The sequence below is a fragment of the Paramormyrops kingsleyae genome, chromosome 9, assembly GCF_048594095.1.
Source record: "Paramormyrops kingsleyae isolate MSU_618 chromosome 9, PKINGS_0.4, whole genome shotgun sequence".
NCBI lineage: Eukaryota > Metazoa > Chordata > Actinopteri > Osteoglossiformes > Mormyridae > Paramormyrops > Paramormyrops kingsleyae.
Window position 1 is genome coordinate 26,047,448 of NC_132805.1, and position 19,518 is coordinate 26,066,965.

The 19,518-nt window shown below is 46.2% G+C and overlaps 1 protein-coding gene and 1 long non-coding RNA gene across 2 annotated transcripts; both read right to left on the reverse strand.

The window, feature by feature from the left end:
* Positions 1-30: 30 nt before the first annotated feature.
* On the reverse strand, positions 31-12,338 carry clk2b (CDC-like kinase 2b). The gene is made up of 13 exons (XM_023830038.2): positions 12,180-12,338; positions 10,349-10,530; positions 9,989-10,268; positions 6,974-7,064; positions 5,849-5,915; positions 5,649-5,765; positions 3,523-3,689; positions 2,258-2,352; positions 2,057-2,186; positions 1,892-1,974; positions 1,428-1,507; positions 1,248-1,338; positions 31-1,152 (listed from the first exon to the last, which is right to left on the reverse strand). Exons 2-13 carry the CDS (start codon positions 10,528-10,530, stop codon positions 952-954), a joined length of 1,584 nt encoding a protein of 527 aa, XP_023685806.1. The 5' UTR covers positions 12,180-12,338; the 3' UTR covers positions 31-951.
* A 360-nt stretch (positions 12,339-12,698) lies between these two features.
* LOC111853308 (uncharacterized) lies at positions 12,699-18,583 on the reverse strand. Its single transcript, XR_011993075.1, has 7 exons — positions 18,452-18,583; positions 17,945-18,250; positions 16,493-16,688; positions 15,511-15,686; positions 13,497-13,595; positions 13,116-13,159; positions 12,699-13,034 (listed from the first exon to the last, which is right to left on the reverse strand). It is a non-coding gene; the product is annotated as an uncharacterized lncRNA (long non-coding RNA).
* Positions 18,584-19,518: the final 935 nt, after the last annotated feature.

Sequence of the window (19,518 nt, forward strand, 5' to 3'; positions counted from 1 at the left end):
CCAGCTCCAGTAATCGCTCGACACAGAAGGCGCTGTAGGAGCTCTCTTTTATTATAGAATCGTAACTTATATACAGTTTATACACAGTTCATTTCATACAAAAAGAACAGAAGCATGACATCAGCTTCTCTGAATAAATACTGTAAACCGTTGATGTCCTGTGGGAGGCGCCGAGTGACTCTGCACGGAGGTACAGCCAATATGTGCTTTACTGAGATGCTGGACATAGGATCCTTTGTAACAGAAAGTTTGTGGTACATCTGCCATCCAATCAGATGTGTTGATCAGAGCTCACAGCCCACGGATATCCGGCCCTCGAGGTTTAATTCCATCAGCAAGCAAAGAGGAGTCCCGGAGGAGGGCAGTACCTTCTCGCAGAGAGCCAATCAACAGGCAGTGTGGAGTGTCAATCACTCTGACAAAAGGAGACATCGTACATCTCATCGGCAGTCAAACAGGCATCGAGTGTGCTGTCACAGGGGGCAGGAGATGCGCCCAGGGAAGCAGCTTAAAGCCGGCAGCTGGTGGGGGGTGGGGTGGTGGGGGGGGGCTGCATGGCTTCTGTCAACACACTTGATTTCTAATAACTGCTACTGACTCCATCCAATTAAGACATAAAATGATTTAAAAAAAACTTCTCAGACACTTGCTGAGTCTTAGCATGAATGTTGGATGTTGATTGGCTGAAACTGCAGTCACATGATCCCACACATCATCCACCACCAATCCCCCATGAGCAGAGACTGGGATGGTACCAGGTCCGTCCATCACCTCCTGTCAGCTGAACCAGAGTTTGGAGAAGGGGGAAGTGATGAAGAGGAAGGGGAGGAGGCGGTGGCTGCCTGTTACCCATACACCTCTGTCACTTCTGCTCAAAAACAGTCCAATAAAATTCACCCGTGTCCCTTTCCACAAAAGCCCATCACTGTGGGGACCCCAAAGGAGACCAGATCACCGGCTGATGTCACGGTTGCCCTCCCAGCTCTTGCTGCCCCCTGGGTCGCCCCCGGAGCCAGTCTCCCGGAGGGGAGCAAAGAAAGGGTGACGAAGGGAGGCGGTCAGCGTCAGCCGCTTGGAAGGCTCGTACTCCAGCATGCTCTCGATCAGGTCGAACAGGAGGTGGTGCTCCTCTGCCTCTGAGAGCAGGTACCGCTGCCAGAAGGGAACGAAGAGACAAGCGTCAGGCATGGGGGGCTCCATAACCCGAGGGGCATAACCGGGCGGGGGGAGGGGGCTGGGGGGCTCACCCGCAGAGGCTTGCAGTTCTCCCTCACATATCTGCCGGCTGACGAGTTCTCGTCCCAATCCAGACGGCCATGGTAGAAGTACTTCTGTTTCCTGTGGGGAGACAAAAACGTGAGTGACTGGGGAGGGGGTCTCATGGCTGGCGGGGGTCTCATGGCTGGAGGGGGTCTCATAGTCCCCACCTGGTCCTGCGGATCATCTTGGAGGGGATCGGTCCCTGTATCCGTTCCATCATGGCCAGGTGTTCCCTGTTGTCATGGGTCTAGGAAGGAGGGGGGGTGGAGAGGAAAGGGAGGAGGAGTCAGAAGTGATATATATGCCCCCCCCACCTGTGCCCCAACCCGCACCGGCTCAAGGTTTGCTCAAGGACGGAGGATGGGTTAGATGAGGAATCTGGCATGTTCCCTGGAGAGTGGCACAGTAGGGGGTGGGACATGCAGCAAACCGAAGCCGCAGATGTGAGCATGAGCCCGTCCCAAAATCTCTGCTGAGAGGATGCAAACCCACCCCCTTCCGGCAAACCGACACTAAAACAGAACCTATGAACAGCCAAGAGTGGCTTGCAGGAACACCTTTTGGTCTCCTATCACATCCCTGGCATGCTCTCAAAACGGGGGAGGGGGCCCGCTGAGAAGCCCCACCCTACCTGGAACAAGGTGAAGCCCTGGTAATATTCAAAGAGGATGCAGCCGATGCTCCAGACGTCACAGGGCTGGCTCCAGCCCAGCTCTGAGGACAGCAGCACAAGGACCCGGGTGATTGATGACGCCACTTTAAAGAACACGGGAGTGGGCGGGGTCACACAGCTCACCCAGAATGACCTCTGGTGCACGGTAGTGCCGCGTGGACACGATGGTGCTGTGGTGCTCGTGGTCGAAGGTGGCACTGCCGAAGTCCACCACACGCACGCCCGTATTCTTCACCGTCCGCTCGTCCCGTTTCTGAGGGACAAGAGCATGTCAGGGAAACCGGCACACAACCACGGAGGAGGCCGCGAGACGCCGCCACCCACCTTCTCCGCGTTGTAAGTCATGGTGAAGTCCGAATTCACAAACAGGATGTTCTCTGGCTTCAGGTCCGTGTGTGTCAGTTTGTTATCATGTAGAACTGCAGGGCAAACAGAAACTGTGTCAACCCCAGAGTGCCCCCTAGTGATCAGTATCTGCTCAACAATCCAAGTCAGAATGACAAGGGGAGTGTCAAGCAAGCAGTCTTGAAGCTTCTGAGTGAGCAAGGAGACAAGCTTCATGGAGAACATGAAAATGACAGCTGTCAGTGAATAAGGAGTACGTCATCAAAGCACTGTACTCTTCTCTAAGGCGACTGTTGTCCCTCTTAAGTTGTGCGTGAAATGAAGAGACTGCACAACACCCAATGGTCTGCATAGGGCTACAAATACACACATGTACACATACAAGGGATAATGATTTATTATTTTTGGGTTTTATTATTTTCCTTTTATTTTATTAATGTTTTTTATTATTATTTCTCTTTTTTCCCTATATATGGCGAAGTGTACCATATGGTACAATGACCACAGGGTACACAACATCCTTTACCAAGCAATACACACTAACTGCATATGCTACTACAGGGGTGGGCAATCTTATCTAGAAAGGGCCGGTGTGTTTGCAGGTTTTTTTTGGGATAACCTTTCGATCAGTTGCTCAAACCCAGTTGGGCGAACTCTTCACTCCATCAGTCCTCTAAGATCTACTCTAAGCACGGAGTTGCAGCGAAAAGCGGCATGCCTAACGGCCCTTTCTGGATAAAATTAGCCACCCCTGTGCTAATCAATACTTTGCAGTCTGAGATTTGTCCCTATTGCTCACTAGACAGTTACCGTACTTATGACCAGAGACCCACACAACAATTACGTTTCAAACTACATTTTCAGACAACTTCACATTATATGTGATCGTAGAGCTAAAATGGAAATTATCCTTATTAGGTATTAAAGATTATTACATTTCTTTCTTACACGGTGACTATACCCTTATTAGACTGCATTTTCCACCATCACTTACATATTTACCTGGAACTACACTTCTAACTACAGCTCGCGAGCTGTAGTTCGAACTACACAATTTAACAAGTGTTTGCGAACGTTCGTTCGAACTATGGTTTCGGGAAACACCTGCGTCTTACTTACGTAGTTCGAACCACGCAAATTGCTAACGATGGTTTTGGGAAATGCACCCCAGTACGAGAAGCTTCTGAAGCACAGAACCCAAAGAGTCGGAATAAGCAGGCAGCACCCAGGTAGGCTGTACTCACACTTGACGGCCTGGCAGATCTGGTAGGCCATGTGGCGGACCTGTCCGATGGAGTAGGGGAGGTAGTTGTTCTCCTTGAGGAAGTCGAAGGTGCTGAGCGCCAGCAGTTCGAAGGAGATGCACATATGGCCGTGGTAGTCGAACCAGTCAAACATCCTCACACACAAGCTGGGGGGAGGGGGGGGGAGTCAGGTCAGACCAGGACGGAAGGACAGACAGACAGCCGCCCCCCGTAAGACCCTGATGCAGCCTGTCCGTCACTCAAGACACTGTTTCATAAAGAAAAGCAACTAAAGTGGCGCAGAACACCCAGTTGGACACTATTGTCAAGGACTATAAACACAGCAAATGCTAATATAGACAAGCCAAATCTATTCAGCCAAAAACATGCCTTATATCTACGCATAATGCCAAACTCACAGCACAATTTACAGTGTGCCATTACGTGAGGCTACTGCCTAGACGCAAATAACCCAAAAACCATAGAATTATTTCTTAATCTTAAGAGTTAATCCTGAGTTAATCATAAATCTCCCTCATACAACCAGTGGCTGGCAAAAGAAGCAGAAAAGCAAATGAAGAAGCCTCCTTAAATAACACAAAGCGAATATTAAAACTCCATGAGCAGCAGCTGGGGTAGCTAAACCATAAAATAAGGTACCTAAGCCATTAAAACTCTCCTTTCATTTCCTCATAAAAGTAAATCAATACATAGAATAATAAAAACTGTTTAACAAGTATATAAAAAAAACCTCAGCAGGTTAGGATGGAATCATAAAAGTAGCCAGTGCAAATCCTATGGTGGTCAGACTGGTTTCAGCCTTGAGTCAAGCCCTTAACACAGGCCCTCGCCCTTAACACAGGCCCTCGCCCTTAACACAGGCCCTCGCCCTTAACACAGGCCCTCGCCCTTAACCCCCAGTTACTTCAGGGACCAGCTGACCCTGCTTCCTCTACATGGACGTCACTTTGGATTAAAGCAGCTACTAAATGAACAAATATAAATAACATGAGCTCCACCGTACCTTTGAACATCTGGCTCAAACACAGCACTAATACGACATGACAGTCAGCTGCTGAGACGAGTCTATTGTCAGGTCCAGCCCTAAAGAAGAATGCTTCCCGTCACGTCCATACCAGCCACATTAAACAGGCACGTAACACTCCTGGCTATTCATCTGCCCACAAAGGGCACAACCTCCCCCAACATGAATCGCTTCAATAATTAAGAGCAGGGCAAGTCCAGTAAGTTGAACCATAACAGTGATATTTTCAACTTGCTTGAACTTTGGTGTGCATGACTGTCCAAACACATGTACATGCTCAGTTCAACTGACATATGAGAGGGTACACAGATGCTTAAGAAGAAAAAAAAACAGCTACTGATTAAACTATCATTCATACTGATTTCAGGAACTCCACTGTTCTGTACGACTCACACAATTCCTACAGTAATTAAAAGAGCAGCTGATTGGCTACGTAGCCAAAAAAAAAAGCTAAAGCTGAGGGCACTTGGGCCCAGTGTTGACTGGAGGGCCGGGACCTTCCCACATGCTCAGGAATGATCAGTGACTGACTTAAAGGCCAGAGACCATACACAAATACGCCTTTGAAACTTATCAAGGAATGATTTGTTAGAGCTGGAATTAGGAAGAAATTATGGGTTTTATTAATCATTAAAATATCACCTGAAAAAATGACATTAAATATTAAAAACCCATTTTGTAAAGTGATAATGTTTTAGCCTGAGGCTGGAGTGAGACAGAGGCCCAGCTTAACAAAAGCACTTTAACAAAGGTTTAAATATTCATACAGAGCGCCGGTATAATGATGTTCCACTACAGCCTGAATCCTGTTATTTTTCAAACACACATGCAGATTAACCACGTAAGACGGTAAGTGTCCCCTTAGAAGCTGCCCTTTACAGGCCCCGTAGAGATGCCACCCCACACGCCCTTTACAGGCCCCGTAGAGATGCCACCCCACACGCCCTTTACAGGCCCCGTAGTGCCCACAGAGATGCCACCCCACACGCCCTTTACAGGCCCCGTAGTGCCCACAGAGATGCCACCCCACACGCCCTTTACAGGCCCCGTAGTGCCCACAGAGATGCCACCCCACACTCACTGTTTGTTCTCGGGGTCCTTCTCATTGATGCGCTCCAGCACGTTGATCTCCAGCCGAGCTGCCTCCTTATACTTCTCCACGTTCTTGATGATCTTCAGGGCAACTCGAGTTCCGCCCCTAAAAGGCCAGCCCGTTAACCTCTTTGTATGGGGGGGGGGGGATAAACTGTGGCTCCAACATGCTCATCTTTGCACACCCACCTGTGATGGTCTATGCACTGCACCACCCGGCCGAAAGTTCCCTCCCCCAAAGTGTTGACGATCTCATCTACGGGACAGGGACAGAGGGCAGGAGAAAGGGGGGGGGGGGGGAGAACACAGAACAAACGCCATCAGTGGGGTCAGGGACGAGTAGCTATGAGGAAGAGACAATGAGAAACACCATAAGGCCCCCCCACTCTGAGGTGGGCCTGCTACAGCCATGAGTGAGAGATACAACAGCGACACAGCTAAGCAGCCCAACCCCCAGCCTACACACACACCGCTAGGGGTGTCATTCTGCGAAACCCCCCCCCTCCAGCAGCGACACAGTTCCAACGTAACCGCCACTAACAGTCAAGCAGCGTGTGGTTATTTCTCTGCATCCTGCTTGACCAGCAGGTCTTCTGGTTAAAAATTACAGTATTTCAAAACAACCTCAGACAACAAAATTAAAGACAAGTCAACTTCGCTAAAGCTAGCGGGTCCTCGCGGACACCTTAACGTGGTCTCTATGCTGCGGGAAGGAGGCTGAGCGGGTGGGGGCGGTATGGAGGAGAAGGAAAGGCAGGTGGATCTCAGTTAATAGGACTGTGCTCCCCCTCGTTAACAGAGCCCAGTGCTCAGGTGCTGTGGAGGCAGACAGGAGCATGCTGGCTGAGAATGATCCTGGTCCAGGATCTACCCGAGCACAGACCCATCTAGTTAAAGGGAGGAGCAGCTCATATCAGGCTGTTTCACAGCTACAATGGGGCGGAAAAAAATCACAGCATGGCCTTAAGTGTGGAGGAACTGTATGGAGATCTGTCAGGGCTGGATCTTTATGCTTAATTAAAAACAGCATCCTAGAGACATCTGGGATTCAAATCAGGAGACACAGGCAGGGGAAAATGAGTGACCTCTAGCCTGACAACCTTAAGGCGTGTTTTTACCCCAGTTTCACATAGCAGTACATTATATGCATACATATCTATGTGGATACTGAGGCAAATAGATATGTATCCATGCCCGACCAGCAGGGGGCAGACACACCCTAACGTGACTCTCAGGCAGCTCCCTCCCTGTCTCTGAATGCTCTACAGATACACCGAGATGGAGAAGGGTTACGATAGTAGTGGCTGTGAGTACATCTCTCTTGCAGGACGTCCCCACTCCGATAGACCAGGTGCCCTTCCTCGTCGTCCCTCACACTCAACGCCCGCGTCCGGCTGTTGCTCCTCTGTGGGCCGCCAGGGTTCATTCGGGGACGACACGAGCCGGGGGGGAGGGGGCCGGCCATTTGCCACGGCGGTGGAGGTGGCGTTACGGTCGCAGGTGGAGGTAGAGGAGGAGGAGGTGGTGTAGTAGTTGATGATGTAGGTAGAATGGGCGGCCATTGGGTGATTCATATGACACCACGTGAGGAATATATAACGATAGGGATATAGTGCAAGGGAACAAGTCAAATATCACATTGCTCTCACCTGTCTCCCCGCCCCCCGTTTTAATGATTCATATATTGTCCCAATAAAAAAAGGGTACAAAGTTATGGACAGTTACATGAATAATGAGCGCATTTACTGGAACAATACGAAATTGATTAAAAGTAGAAAACACACTCAAAAGTCCCGAGGCAAAAAAAAAAATAAAAAATCAGTATTTTCAGGAGAATACTTAGCATCAGAGCCCCCCCCTCCCCCCCCCACCAAACACCAAGGCAAGGTCATAGGTGTCAGAAGAGGACACCACGACCTCAGCGTGCCCCAACCGGTCAGAGGCGTGTCAGGGCGACTAGAGAGAGTCAGTCATGCACACAGAAGGCAGAAGGACAGCGGCGGCGCCCCCTATCGGCCGGGCGGACAGAGGACGGCACAGAGACCGGGTTGGTGTGCTCGCATATCACCTTACGCTCCCACCTCACTGGATTGACAGTACTGTAAAAATACGACTTGCACAAGGCCCCGTGTCCTCCCAGATCAAGTCTCCCCTGTGGGACGGCTACAGTCCAGTTACCCCGCTTTCAGATCGCTACCAAAATAAACACAGATTAATGGGCGAGTGTTAATGGACGGGATCCTTATAAAATGGGTTGTGGAGTTACCCGGGACGCTGCAGAGACACAGCCAAGGAGGGGGGCCGTGACGGGAGACCGACGGGGGAGGGACGCACTCGAGACAGGCGGAGTGGAGCACGGCATGCCGAGGTGGCAGGTACTCACAGACAGGCACAAACAGAAGCAGCTCAGGCAGGAATAGCAGATGGAACACAGCCCTACTCTGCCCAGGGCTCTGAGGCAGAGCACAAGAGCAGGGGAGCGAGAGAAGGCAGGCAGGCTGCACGGGCGAGGAGGCATTTAGGGAGCGCTATGGGGAGGCGAAGGGAGCACGCGGGAGCTGGAGCAAGCCGGGGGGAGCCCTGAGAAAGACTATTAATAAACTGACCCTCCTGGGAAAAGCCAGGTCGCCAATCAAAATTTCAAGAACGGACTGGCTGGGGTCCGGTTTCTCTGACCAGGCTCCATGAACCTCACCCCTCCCCGCTACCACTCTGCCCCACTTTCAGCGCCCCCCCGGTATGATCCCCGATCTAGGTATGATCTGCAGAGACCCGAATCGGGGGGGGGGGGGTTGGGAAGCTACAAAAATTGATCATTAAGGCCATAATTATTTAATGGGGAAGGCACCTGTGACACACAAAACGGGACACGGTAAAGCAAGCCTGCCCCTTATCGCATAATATTAGGCTGGACTTTAAAATTGAGGGCTGGCAAACCCAGAGTCTGCAGCCACATGAAGGCGCCCAGCTGTCCTGTGCGGAACACCTTCCGAAAACAGAAAGAAGCCCCACTGAACCTCAGCTGTGCCCGCAAACACACCGTCATCAGGGCGCTTTTTCATTTCAGCCCCTGGCTGGAATTCAGGCTGCCCAGTCGGACTCCTGGCGTTAACGTCCCCGATCTACACCTGAGCGGCTGTCGGGAGGCCTGAGCCCCGTCACCAGTGCCCCCCACTGGCAAAGTTTAAAGTTTACAGGCCACAGATCACAGATCACGTACGACATTAAAGCCAAATAAACAACCCATACATAAAGAGTTAACATGTCAACATTTGGATATCCTGCACAAGGAGCATCAATCTGCAGACATGCATAGATTGTGACTTATTTAGAAGATTTAATAGACACAGTAAGTAGAATCACAGCTAGGAGCTAAAAACAGCATCTGAGCATTACCACATCAACAACTTCACCACACCAACAACTTCACCGCAGGGAGTTTCGTTTTTTTTTAAAAACAAATACATAAACACCAAAGAACTTTATCTTCAAAGAATGGACAAACCATTAAATGATTCTGCAACGCACTTAAACTTGCTGTATTTAATTACATAACAATCAGAAGAAAAGTTTCCAAGCCCTAGATGTAAATTATACAGTACTGTCAATACCAGTCATTTGTGGTAACAAATGAGTGAAAGACAAATCATAGCTAATTTAACGCTTAAGAGGAGGCCGGAGCTGAGGCCATTCCTAAACAGGTTCAAAAGGTAAAATGAATTCACCAAGGTGGGCAGACGACTTCATGTCAGGCTGACAATACCTTCAAAGCGGTACCCATACAGAGAATAAGGCAACGTTTTTAAAATGAAGAAAGTTAAGAATCTAAATTATTTCGAAATTTTTCTTCCAGGTCCAATCTGGAATGAGTAACCATGCCCTGAATTTACATTAATTAGCACCATACTTCCCCCTTAATCTTGTGAGCTAATGAGGGGCGGGACTGAGCACACACCTCCTCCGACATGTGTGATGTCAACCACCCCCATCGTACAGCGCAGGCCGAGCTGCAGCCAGCGCGATATGTGCCGCTGCCCTGAAACGGGGCCAATGCTAGGTGGCGCTATAGAACGACTGGTGTCCGGGCAGGCGAGCGGTAACCATGACGGCTGCCCTTGAGATTTCAAAGGAACTGTCCGCCACAGCAGTTAAAAGGACTTCACTAATATCATTAGGTAAAAGTTTTGCCTACTTACCAAGTCCGGGAGCTGAGGATAAGAGAATGTTAGAGGGAGAGGCCCTGGGGGGGGTGGGGAGGAGAGGGGAACTGACAAGGAGACACGGGGTGGGGGGGGGGAGATACACACACAAGGGAGGGTCCGTACTCACCGATGAGGACGCGCTATAGGACCTGGTTCTACGCCTCCTTCGTTTGTGCTTACGCCTGCTACCCTTCGGGCCGTACGAGTCCTCGCGCTCCCGGTTACGCTCCCTCTCGCGGTCGCGCCGGAAGTCGTAGGGGCGCGGGGCGAAGTCGGCATGCGTGTAGAAGCTGTCGGCGGCGGCGGCCCCTCGCTGGCGCTCCCGCTCGCGGCTGTAGGCGAGACGCCGATAGCCCTCGCAGTAGCGCCGCTCGTACATCCTGCGGTCCGACGAGCGGCTCTCATAGCTTCGGGGGAAGGGGACGCACGTCAGAAGTGGGCCGCCACGGCGCACCGCGCTTCTCACGGCTGGAGCCGGTTGACACACCTCCTGGAGCGCAGGTAGCTGCCCTCGTGCCGGTGGCCTCCGCCTCGCCGGTCCCGTTCCCGCTCACTGCTGGACGACGGGGAAGGGGTACGCCTCCGACGGTGCCTGCGGGCCCGGTACCGGTCCTGGTAGCTGCTCCGACTGGCCCGCTCCGAGGATGGGTACCGCCGTGAGTGAGGCATCTGAGCCGGGGTAACAAGGAGAAGGGGGCAGAGCCATCAGAGGGCGGAGTGGTTGAGGCCTTTGGTGCAGGACATATTTCATAACATTAAAAATGCAACCTACAAGCACTTTAAAAGAAACTAGCAAAACTATATGAATACAGGAAAACAATCTGGCCTAGAGTCAGTCAACCACACACCAAAGCCAACACATGCCTAAAAACCCAAAATCATACAATGATAATAAACAAACACAAACATGTGTAAAATGTTTGTCCTGACGTTGGGAATTAATATGAGTGTGTTACGAGGGGAAAGACCAGGTGGTTAAAGCACACACAACAGAGACCACAAGACAAAGGTGAGGGGGGGGGGGGGGTTGTGTGGAAGTTGGTCGTGTGTGTGTGTGTGCGTGTGTGTGCATGTGGTATTGGGGGGCGGGGGGGGGCGTGTTACCATCCACCTTTCACACCTGTTCACTACCCACAGCCCACCAGACAGTCTTACAGCAGTCCAGAGGATTTCAGAGTAACACAGTACAACTACTTGAAATGCAAAGCCCCAAAATACAGAGAAGGGACAATTAACGAACGTTATTTTCTGCCAAATTACATATCCTGACTAGCAAGTTACACTAAACATAAAAATCAAAAATAATATTTATATATATATATATATATATATACGCACAATACATTTCCTAAATTGTGTACATACTTGTCTTACAGGATAATATGTAACGTAATCGTCCATCATAAGACGTGCGTTTTAAACTTAAGACAAAGATTAAAAAAAAATCCCTGATGCCGCCTAATCTCCACGAACCCGCAGCAAATGCACACCTTCACACAACCTGAATCCTGTAAAAATTCACTATGGTGGGGATGCTGCGAAAAAATGCACAGCGTTAGCTGGCCGACATCGCTTTGGGGCGGTTAAACCATCCGCTGGATGGCAGCCAGACGCTATCCGAACCGGCTAATCGTCTTAAAACTGTCTGAATCGAAGTTATACTTTAATATTACAGTTGGCGGTACAAAGTCCCGAGCTTCTGCCCGTTTCTGCCGGGGTCACTGGCGGTTAACGTCATTATTGATGAGATTTTACTGCCCAGAGGCCGCGGGCCCGAAGCTCCGGACTGTCGGCGGCCCAGCCTGCCAGAACGGCTGTCGGATGGTGTGGAGGGAAGAGTGGGTCAGGGCCGGACTGGACGGCAGCTCCTTTTCCGCAGAATCCAAATGAAACAGCGCCCTAGGGAGCCCCGACTACATGCGCGCATCAACCACTAAAACTGCTGCCAGACAGCGACAAAAGGCAGGAAATATCAGCTAAATGTATACGCAATGCCGGGCGAATATCGGCGAGGAAATGCAGCACATTCTCGGCTTAATGGGTGACAGTCGAAAATCTCACGACCGCCATTTTATACCCGACATCCAAACGGCGCTGCGCACCCCAGCGACCGCCATCTTACTGGCTGGCGAGCTGAGAAACGGCTCCGGGGGCGAGTCCGCCAGCTGCGGCCGGGCCGAGGCGGGGGGGCACCGGCCGCGATACAGCTAGCAGCAGCTCGGAAAAAAAGGATGCACACGGCCCCGACGCGGCCTCGCCCGTGAGAGCGTCAGCCGCCTAAAGAAACGCGACAGCCGGGCGCTTTTGTGCTATTTTACCGTTTTAGCGGCGAGGCCTGTTCTTTTATCCCAAAGGAAATCCGTGCTGACGTTTCTCTCTCGGTCCCTGGGTTAGAATAAGCTGCTGTCGAGCTTCCCCACCTTCGCGCGTTCACGCTCTCACGTCGTCTTCCTCGGCGACGAGCGCGCCCCCGTTAACGGAAACGAAGCACACGCTGCGAGCGCGTGTGACGCACTATATGAAGGGTAGGCGGAGCCCGCGTGCCTAAAGTAACCAGCTAACCTGAGCAGGCGTGTCGGCGGTTTACAAGCGGGTGGCGTTGTATTGAGTTTTAATGCGGTACGGCAGAAATAAGCGGTCATGCTTAGTTTTTGTAAAGAAGGCCAATTGTATACAACAGTGCGATTTTGGATACATTTTTAGTATATCACAATATTTGTTAAGAGTATTTATAGTGACTAACATACTTTCCATGGGTCTTATAATACAATGTATATGTATTTTCGGAACAAAATACAGTATTACATATGGACAAATCACACAGTTTAGGACAGCCATGCAGCGATAAATGTATTTTTTATTCAATAGACAGACACACATCAATCACATGTACATTCCTCTTGAGACAGTTACATTTATAATTTATATTCGTTGCTATAAAATATACATATTTATTGAAATGAAACAATCTTTAATTTAGGAAACATTTCTCTGTTTATATTTGCATTGGCAGTATTCGCGTGTTTATTTTAAAATTAACAATTATATCTGACTTCACTGTACACCAATCTGTCCTCTTTACTACTCCGTCCCTTTTCTGCATGTCTTCTCCCATTTTGCGATGCTTTCTTAAAATCCAGATGAGTGTAGGTGACGTCAGTGTAGACATCTCTCTGTAAGCAGTTCATATCAATTGTTGTTATGAACACAGCAATAGAAGTTAAAACACTACAAGAAAAAAACGAAATACTCACTGAATCATGTGAAGGTGACGGCAATGTTTCCGGAGGGACTGAATCTGTAACACAAGTTAATTATTATTATTATTGACAATGTCTTTCTGTATTCTACTTGTATTTATATATAAAAAAACTTAGAAATCATGTATAAATATTGTAAAAACATTAATATATTAAAAAAATATTGCAAACATGTAAAAATCTATTCCGACAAATCTATGATTCAGTTTCATATTATTACCCAGTGAGTTTATGTTTGCTTGTTGCTTCTGTATGCACCTTAACAAGAACCGCCTCACAATGAAGAAAAAACAGTCTAACTGGCTTTCAGGGGGGTGGGAGTGCAGCTTTGCCAAGCAGCCCTTTATGGGGGGGGCACATGACAGTGCAGCTTACCTGGTGACCGATGGAGGAGGTTAAAGCAGGTAATGCTTGCAAGGGACAAAAACAAAATGCACAGTGCCAACACAGTGGAGATGACCGGAATGCACCACTCTGAAACCCATAAACAATATTATTAGAACACACTCTGAAATGCTTGTGTGGTGTGTGGGGGGGACAAGATTATGCAGGTGCAACTTCCAGGAACTACCCAGGAACTTCCACCCGGGGAAATTAACCCACTATTAAAGTAACCGATAGGTCACACAGGTTTGTTTACCAAGGCAGGCAGAGTCGTGTAACCAGGTGCCAAATATAATTTATTAATACAAAATGATACTATAAATGAAGACAACAATTATATAGAACAAGAAATTTAGCCCCTCTAGGGACCAGCCTTTAACGGCTCGCATTGATTCAAACACCAGCAAAAGAGGGTTAACGCATGGGATCTGACCAGTAGGGAGATGGGAAAGAAGGTTAACGAGCGGGATCTGACCAGTAGGGAGATACATTAACCAAAAGGCCATGCATGTGCTTTGCTTGCACACCAAAAAAAAGAAAATTTAGCAGGCACTTAAAAAAGGACACTGCGCTACAATTGAATGGCGTCTATCCTTCCCTCGTCAAACTCACAGCCCAGCTAACAGGCAACTGGCAGTGATAAAGATAAAAGATAAAATTGAGCACAGGGCTTCAGTCAGGCTTAACTACTTGGGACATGAGTTAAAACAAATCAAATTCCAGTAGAACTTTGCAAATCACGGACACGGTTAAAAGTTTCAATACTGATACCATTAAACAATAAAAAATAAATCAAAAAGAAAATCAACAACAGTAAACATGGAGGTAAGAATGTGCAGAAGCAAAAGCGGCAGCAGCTTGTCTTGAATTTTAGATCCCTCGACAACAGCCAAAAATCCAGCAACAAGTGGGGGGGGGGGGGGGGCACTGGTAACAAGGTGGAGTATGTGGCCACCCATCCAGCACCAAAACAAACCAAAACATAAACATCAAAACCGAGCCCCAGGTACCAAAAAGAAACAGCTTGCCAGACAGGTGGAAGCAGTCACTCCAGCACCAAGCACATGCTCAAGTGGCGTCAAACTGCCCTTTTTATACGGAATGCACTAATTAAGGGCACTCTGAATAGCCAAGGCCAAGACAGTTCAAAAGGAGTGGGTAATCCACCCTGTGACACTTATGCCTTGTCCACACGTACACGGGTATTTTTTAAAACGTACCTTTTTCTATACGTCTTGGGCTTTTGTCCACACATACACGGCGTCTTAGGTCACTGGAAACGGAGATTTTGCAAAACTCCACTAAGGGTGAAGATTTTAAGAAACTCTGTTTTCAGCATCGACATGTAGACAGGGAAAACAGTGTTTTTGGCTCGAAACGTCAGATTGTGCACCGTTGTCCACTTCGTTTAACATCAGAGCGCTGTTTGCTGTATACTTATGTTCTTATACATTAGGTGAGTTTGAGCAATGGCGGACTTAGCCGAAATAGTGCTTGTGCTGACCTTGCTGTCAGAACTTCTTACATGTGTACAGATAAATGTTGAGTCACTTTCGCATTATATTGATCAACACAGGCGTCGTAATGTGCTCCATGGTTTTCAACTTAACAGGACTGGCAATTAGGCTTCTGATTGGCTAACGTGGCAGTACGGTTAGAGTTATAATGCCGCCTGTTGGTTTGGCATACTCTTGACAGCGCATTTTAGCGGTTTCATGTGGACGGAAATATTTTAGAAGACAATGTTTGTGTGGACGGGGATTTTTTTAAAAAGGGAGGAGGAAAAACACCGTTTTAAAAAATACCCGTGTACGTGTGGACAAGGCATTAGTCAAACTGTGAATGCTAAGGGTTACTGTTAAACAGCTAAAGACCTGCGTCTGTGACCAGAAGGTTATAGGCTTGACCAAATTTCATCAGATTGTTACTCGTTTAAGTTAATTGAATAATCTGCCAGAAAATGTGCTGCATTCAGGAGCGTTGTAGTAAGCACACACGTGTTCACCTGAGTGTGTCTGGTGGCCAAAGACCTGGCTCTTCACACTGCTGTTCTTTCCAGTTTGGAGTTCACACCACCAGGCCCCCATCTCATCCTGCACATCGCCATTCAGCGGGACACCATCTTCACTGAGCTGCTCCAAAAGCCAAGGTGGTATAACTGGTTCACTAATGACACAGTATCTGCAAAAATGACATGGACACAAATCAGCACTTGGTGTGAATCCTATTTAAAGTTGTTTGGAGGAAACATTCACTGCCTTTTTAATAAGGGTGTTAATCACAAACCTAAGTAATGCTTAACTAATTCATGACTCATGAGGATTTAATGCATGAGTTAATGCAAGATGTATCATGGATTGCTGTAGCTCACCAGAAACTAATGATGAAGTCAGTGTGGCTGTATGTGATAACTTCATACTTGCTAGGTGGTCAGTTAAGGAATGTTAATTCACAGAATTACTTGGGATCCAAATACTTTGGTGGCATATCAAGTAATGTATGAAATAACTGCGAATTAACATTTACTTTTCTAGTTTTTTGGAACACCTTTATTCTAAGGTGTTGAATGATCTTCAGCTGTAATAATATGGTAATTTCTAAAATTAGTATATAAAATACATGAATAATAAAAAGCAAATTCAATTGTGAAATTATTTAATGCTAGATGAAAAAAAAAGTATTTTATCCAGTTACTAACAATTTTGCACATTTATACAGCTGTATATTTTAACAAAGTGATTTAAGTACCTTTTCTTAAGGCTAAGAGAACGAATTTCAGTTTACATTTATTTCTTTTTAGTTTTTTTCCTAGAACTATTTTGCATATTAAATATTTTCAAATAATATTGCAAGATTCATGCATGATTAACGAACTCGAGCGCATAAATTATGTTAGCTGAGTTACAAAGGCGGATTCCTATTTGCTAAATGGAGCTTGCAGATTTAGCTACTGAATAAATGAAGTTTAATACGTCAGTAAGACTCACTTTCCAGAAGGTTCCATAAATGACCATGTCTGGCCTAAGAAGTCGCCTTCTCCATGCATCCCAGAGAAATGCCAGGTGACGCTGACCCAGGGGGAAACCAGGCCGGTCGCTACACACTGTAACCTGCTCCTATTTTCGGTTCGATTTCCGGATTCATCCTTCATAACCAATAACTTACTTTCGTTTGTCCAAACATCTGAAAAACAATACGAATGAAGAAAGAAATAATCTTCATTGTGGCATTTCTTGATATTTCATGACATTTATTTCGATTTTTATCTAGCTGTACCTTTATAAATTCCCACCCTTAGAGATTCTTACATTTATATTGTGGATTTTATCGTTTTATCTTAGACATGCAGTTCTCTGAATTACATTAGCTGCTATCAAATTACTAGTTATTCTGTTATGACTATTACTGGACTGCTCCCCACAAAACAGCAATGCTGGAAAATGTGTTTCCCTTTGGATTTGATTAGGTTAAGTTACATTTTCCTAATTTACATTTAAATTTGGATATAAAATAGATATAAAAAATCTGATATCATGTTTTGTATAAAAAATAAAACAACCACAGGTTCCTTTTAGTTAAAGGGGTCAGATTGACTCAAATGCTGTGCTATTTTTGCATATTTGTGCTCACCGCATCTTTATTTTTTAATTATGTTTATTATGTTATTATGTTTTTTAAAATCGTATTTTCAGTTATTTTTTTTGGAAATTTTTGCAGTTTAATTTCCTCTCTTTACTGGGTGACTATGCGCCATAGTAAATCTCATTCTCCTTCTTTTTACGTGGCTTTTATCGCTGTGTTCATTGGCGATATTTTCAAATTCATTTTTATAGCAACTAAAGTTAATAATCCCGCTTGCATTTTTCCTCACATGGACATTTATACCTCTAGACGTATCTGATTTTTTTCTGTAGGTTTTTTATGGCACAATCTAAATATTCATAAGCATCCATACGATCACGTTTTAGTTTCGCATAAATTAAATTTGCTCGATCCAGGATTCCTGGCAGTATTCTGGCAATATGAATTGCACCCTATCCAATATGCAGCACTTGGATACATATTTCTATAAAAACTAATCTTTCATTTTTACACGTTCTACGGCTTATATCGATTCTCCAGCTTATAGGCTAGCTCTTTATTCTCCTTTTTTTTTAACCTTTTCGTTATGTTCATGATAGACCAATGATGGTCGGTATCATATAGAACAGACAAAAAGACACAACCTCCTAAAACCCGATCGATTTCATTTATATGTGTTTTCCCTGCGTTTTGTATATTATGATGTTGTTCTAGTGTGATATTCACATTATTTTCCATTATTTGTACGGCACACTCTCCGTCACCCACACCGTCCCCAAACTCCGAATCTCGATTATTTTTCATGCTAAATACATTTTTAAGGCACTGTTGTGGTACTGTCGTGATTTCTTACTTACCCCCGACTTGCAGGACGGTTCCGTTATCCATAAAGCTCAGGTAGCTATAGCTGTGCTCTACACAGTAATACCGACCAGAATCCTCCGATTTCATCTTAGTTATTTCCATGACTTTTTGTCTTACGCAGAACCGGGAATTATTTGTTTTATCGCCAGTATTAATAATTTCCATCGATCGGTTCGGTGTTAACCGGATCCAGCGGAGGTGCTGTACTTGACAAGCGAAGCTTTCAGAACAATTACAGGGCAGTGTAACATTGTCCCCGGGCGAGAGGAAGCGAAGCACTTCACCACAGGCATGGAAAACTGTGGAAAACAGAAATAATCATGTCAGAGATATGACCGGTTTGGACTTCTGCTTCACCGATTTCAAAAAATATATATATATTGCCGGTTTGCAGAATACACACGCCTCTTAAGGTATTAGATAGTACTCTGAAAAATACATTTTCAATAAAAAGTACGTTTTGCATAATTTTCAAACGTTGCATGTGACCAGGAACTCACCGAAAGGGCAAATTAAAAGGCAGTGAATCCTGAACATGTTAAGGTTCACTGGAAGTCCGAATTCTACTGCTGCAGTACAAGAAGTGCTGACGTATGAGTCGCCGTGACCTTTGCGTGCTTGTGGACTTCTAGTGGTAGAAAGTCGAATTGAGTATGTGCATGTTTTCGTTACAGTGGAAAAACACACAGCCCCTTACCCACAGAAAGGCATCCGTTTCTCAGACCGGGTGGGCACTCAGCAAACAATATCGTTTGCTCTTAAACCACAATCGTAGGTGTCAACACAAAAAACTGCGCGTACGTGCAATGGTAAGACAATGAGGTCAATCGAAAACAAGTTTCTGCAAACTTGATTTTAGGCACTTGTCTCAAAATGAATATACTATATTACTCTATAATGCAAGACAAAATACGCAAGACAAAAGAGGGTGCACTTGTCTTTTTGTTTTTGAAAAACTCAAATATAACCTTTTGTTAATAAATACACACAACTCTGGTTTTTATTAATAAAATTCGATCGAATTATTTCGTTGTTTTGTTTTTTGTTCATCACTGCATTCTTAACGATGCCCCACAAATTCCGTGCTCCGTGCTCATACGGCAACAAATATGAAAAATACCGCGTATCCCCACCTCCGAAGCCAATCTGGGGGACAGAGGACCGATCCTGCTCTCCACCATCCAGATGCATGACGGCATGTCCCATTCTTCTTGAATTCCAAGAATGGATGAGTTTTAATGCAAATCTCATGCCTCAGTTATTAACAATTATTATTGATTATTCCATTCGTCATTTACATTATACTGTTATGATACTAGAAAATTATATTAATTAAATATAATTTTTCTTTAAAATTCCGTTTTATACCCATACTTGTTTGGATTACCCAGGTTCTGTTATTATAGGGAATTGCAAGACCTTTGAGTGCCACAATAAAAGACATGGAAGTCAACAAAGTCAATATTTTAAAATGTATTTCAAATATTTTACATGGGCATATGTGTCACATTTTTTTTAAAGTTCTATACTGAAGATACAGTCACGATATTTGTCATAAATGTTTCCC

Bases quoted from the DNA above. Each gene is read 5' to 3' on its own strand.
- clk2b (XM_023830038.2), bottom strand. From the start codon at position 10,530: ATGCCTCACTCACGGCGGTACCCATCCTCGGAGCGGGCCAGTCGGAGC. The intron at 2,353-3,522 runs GTGAGTACAGCC...TTTGCCCTGCAG, and splicing joins GATCTGCCAGGCCGTCAAGT to TTCTACATGATAACAAACTG. The intron at 1,975-2,056 runs GTGAGCTGTGTG...TGCTGTCCTCAG, and splicing joins TGCACCAGAGGTCATTCTGG to AGCTGGGCTGGAGCCAGCCC.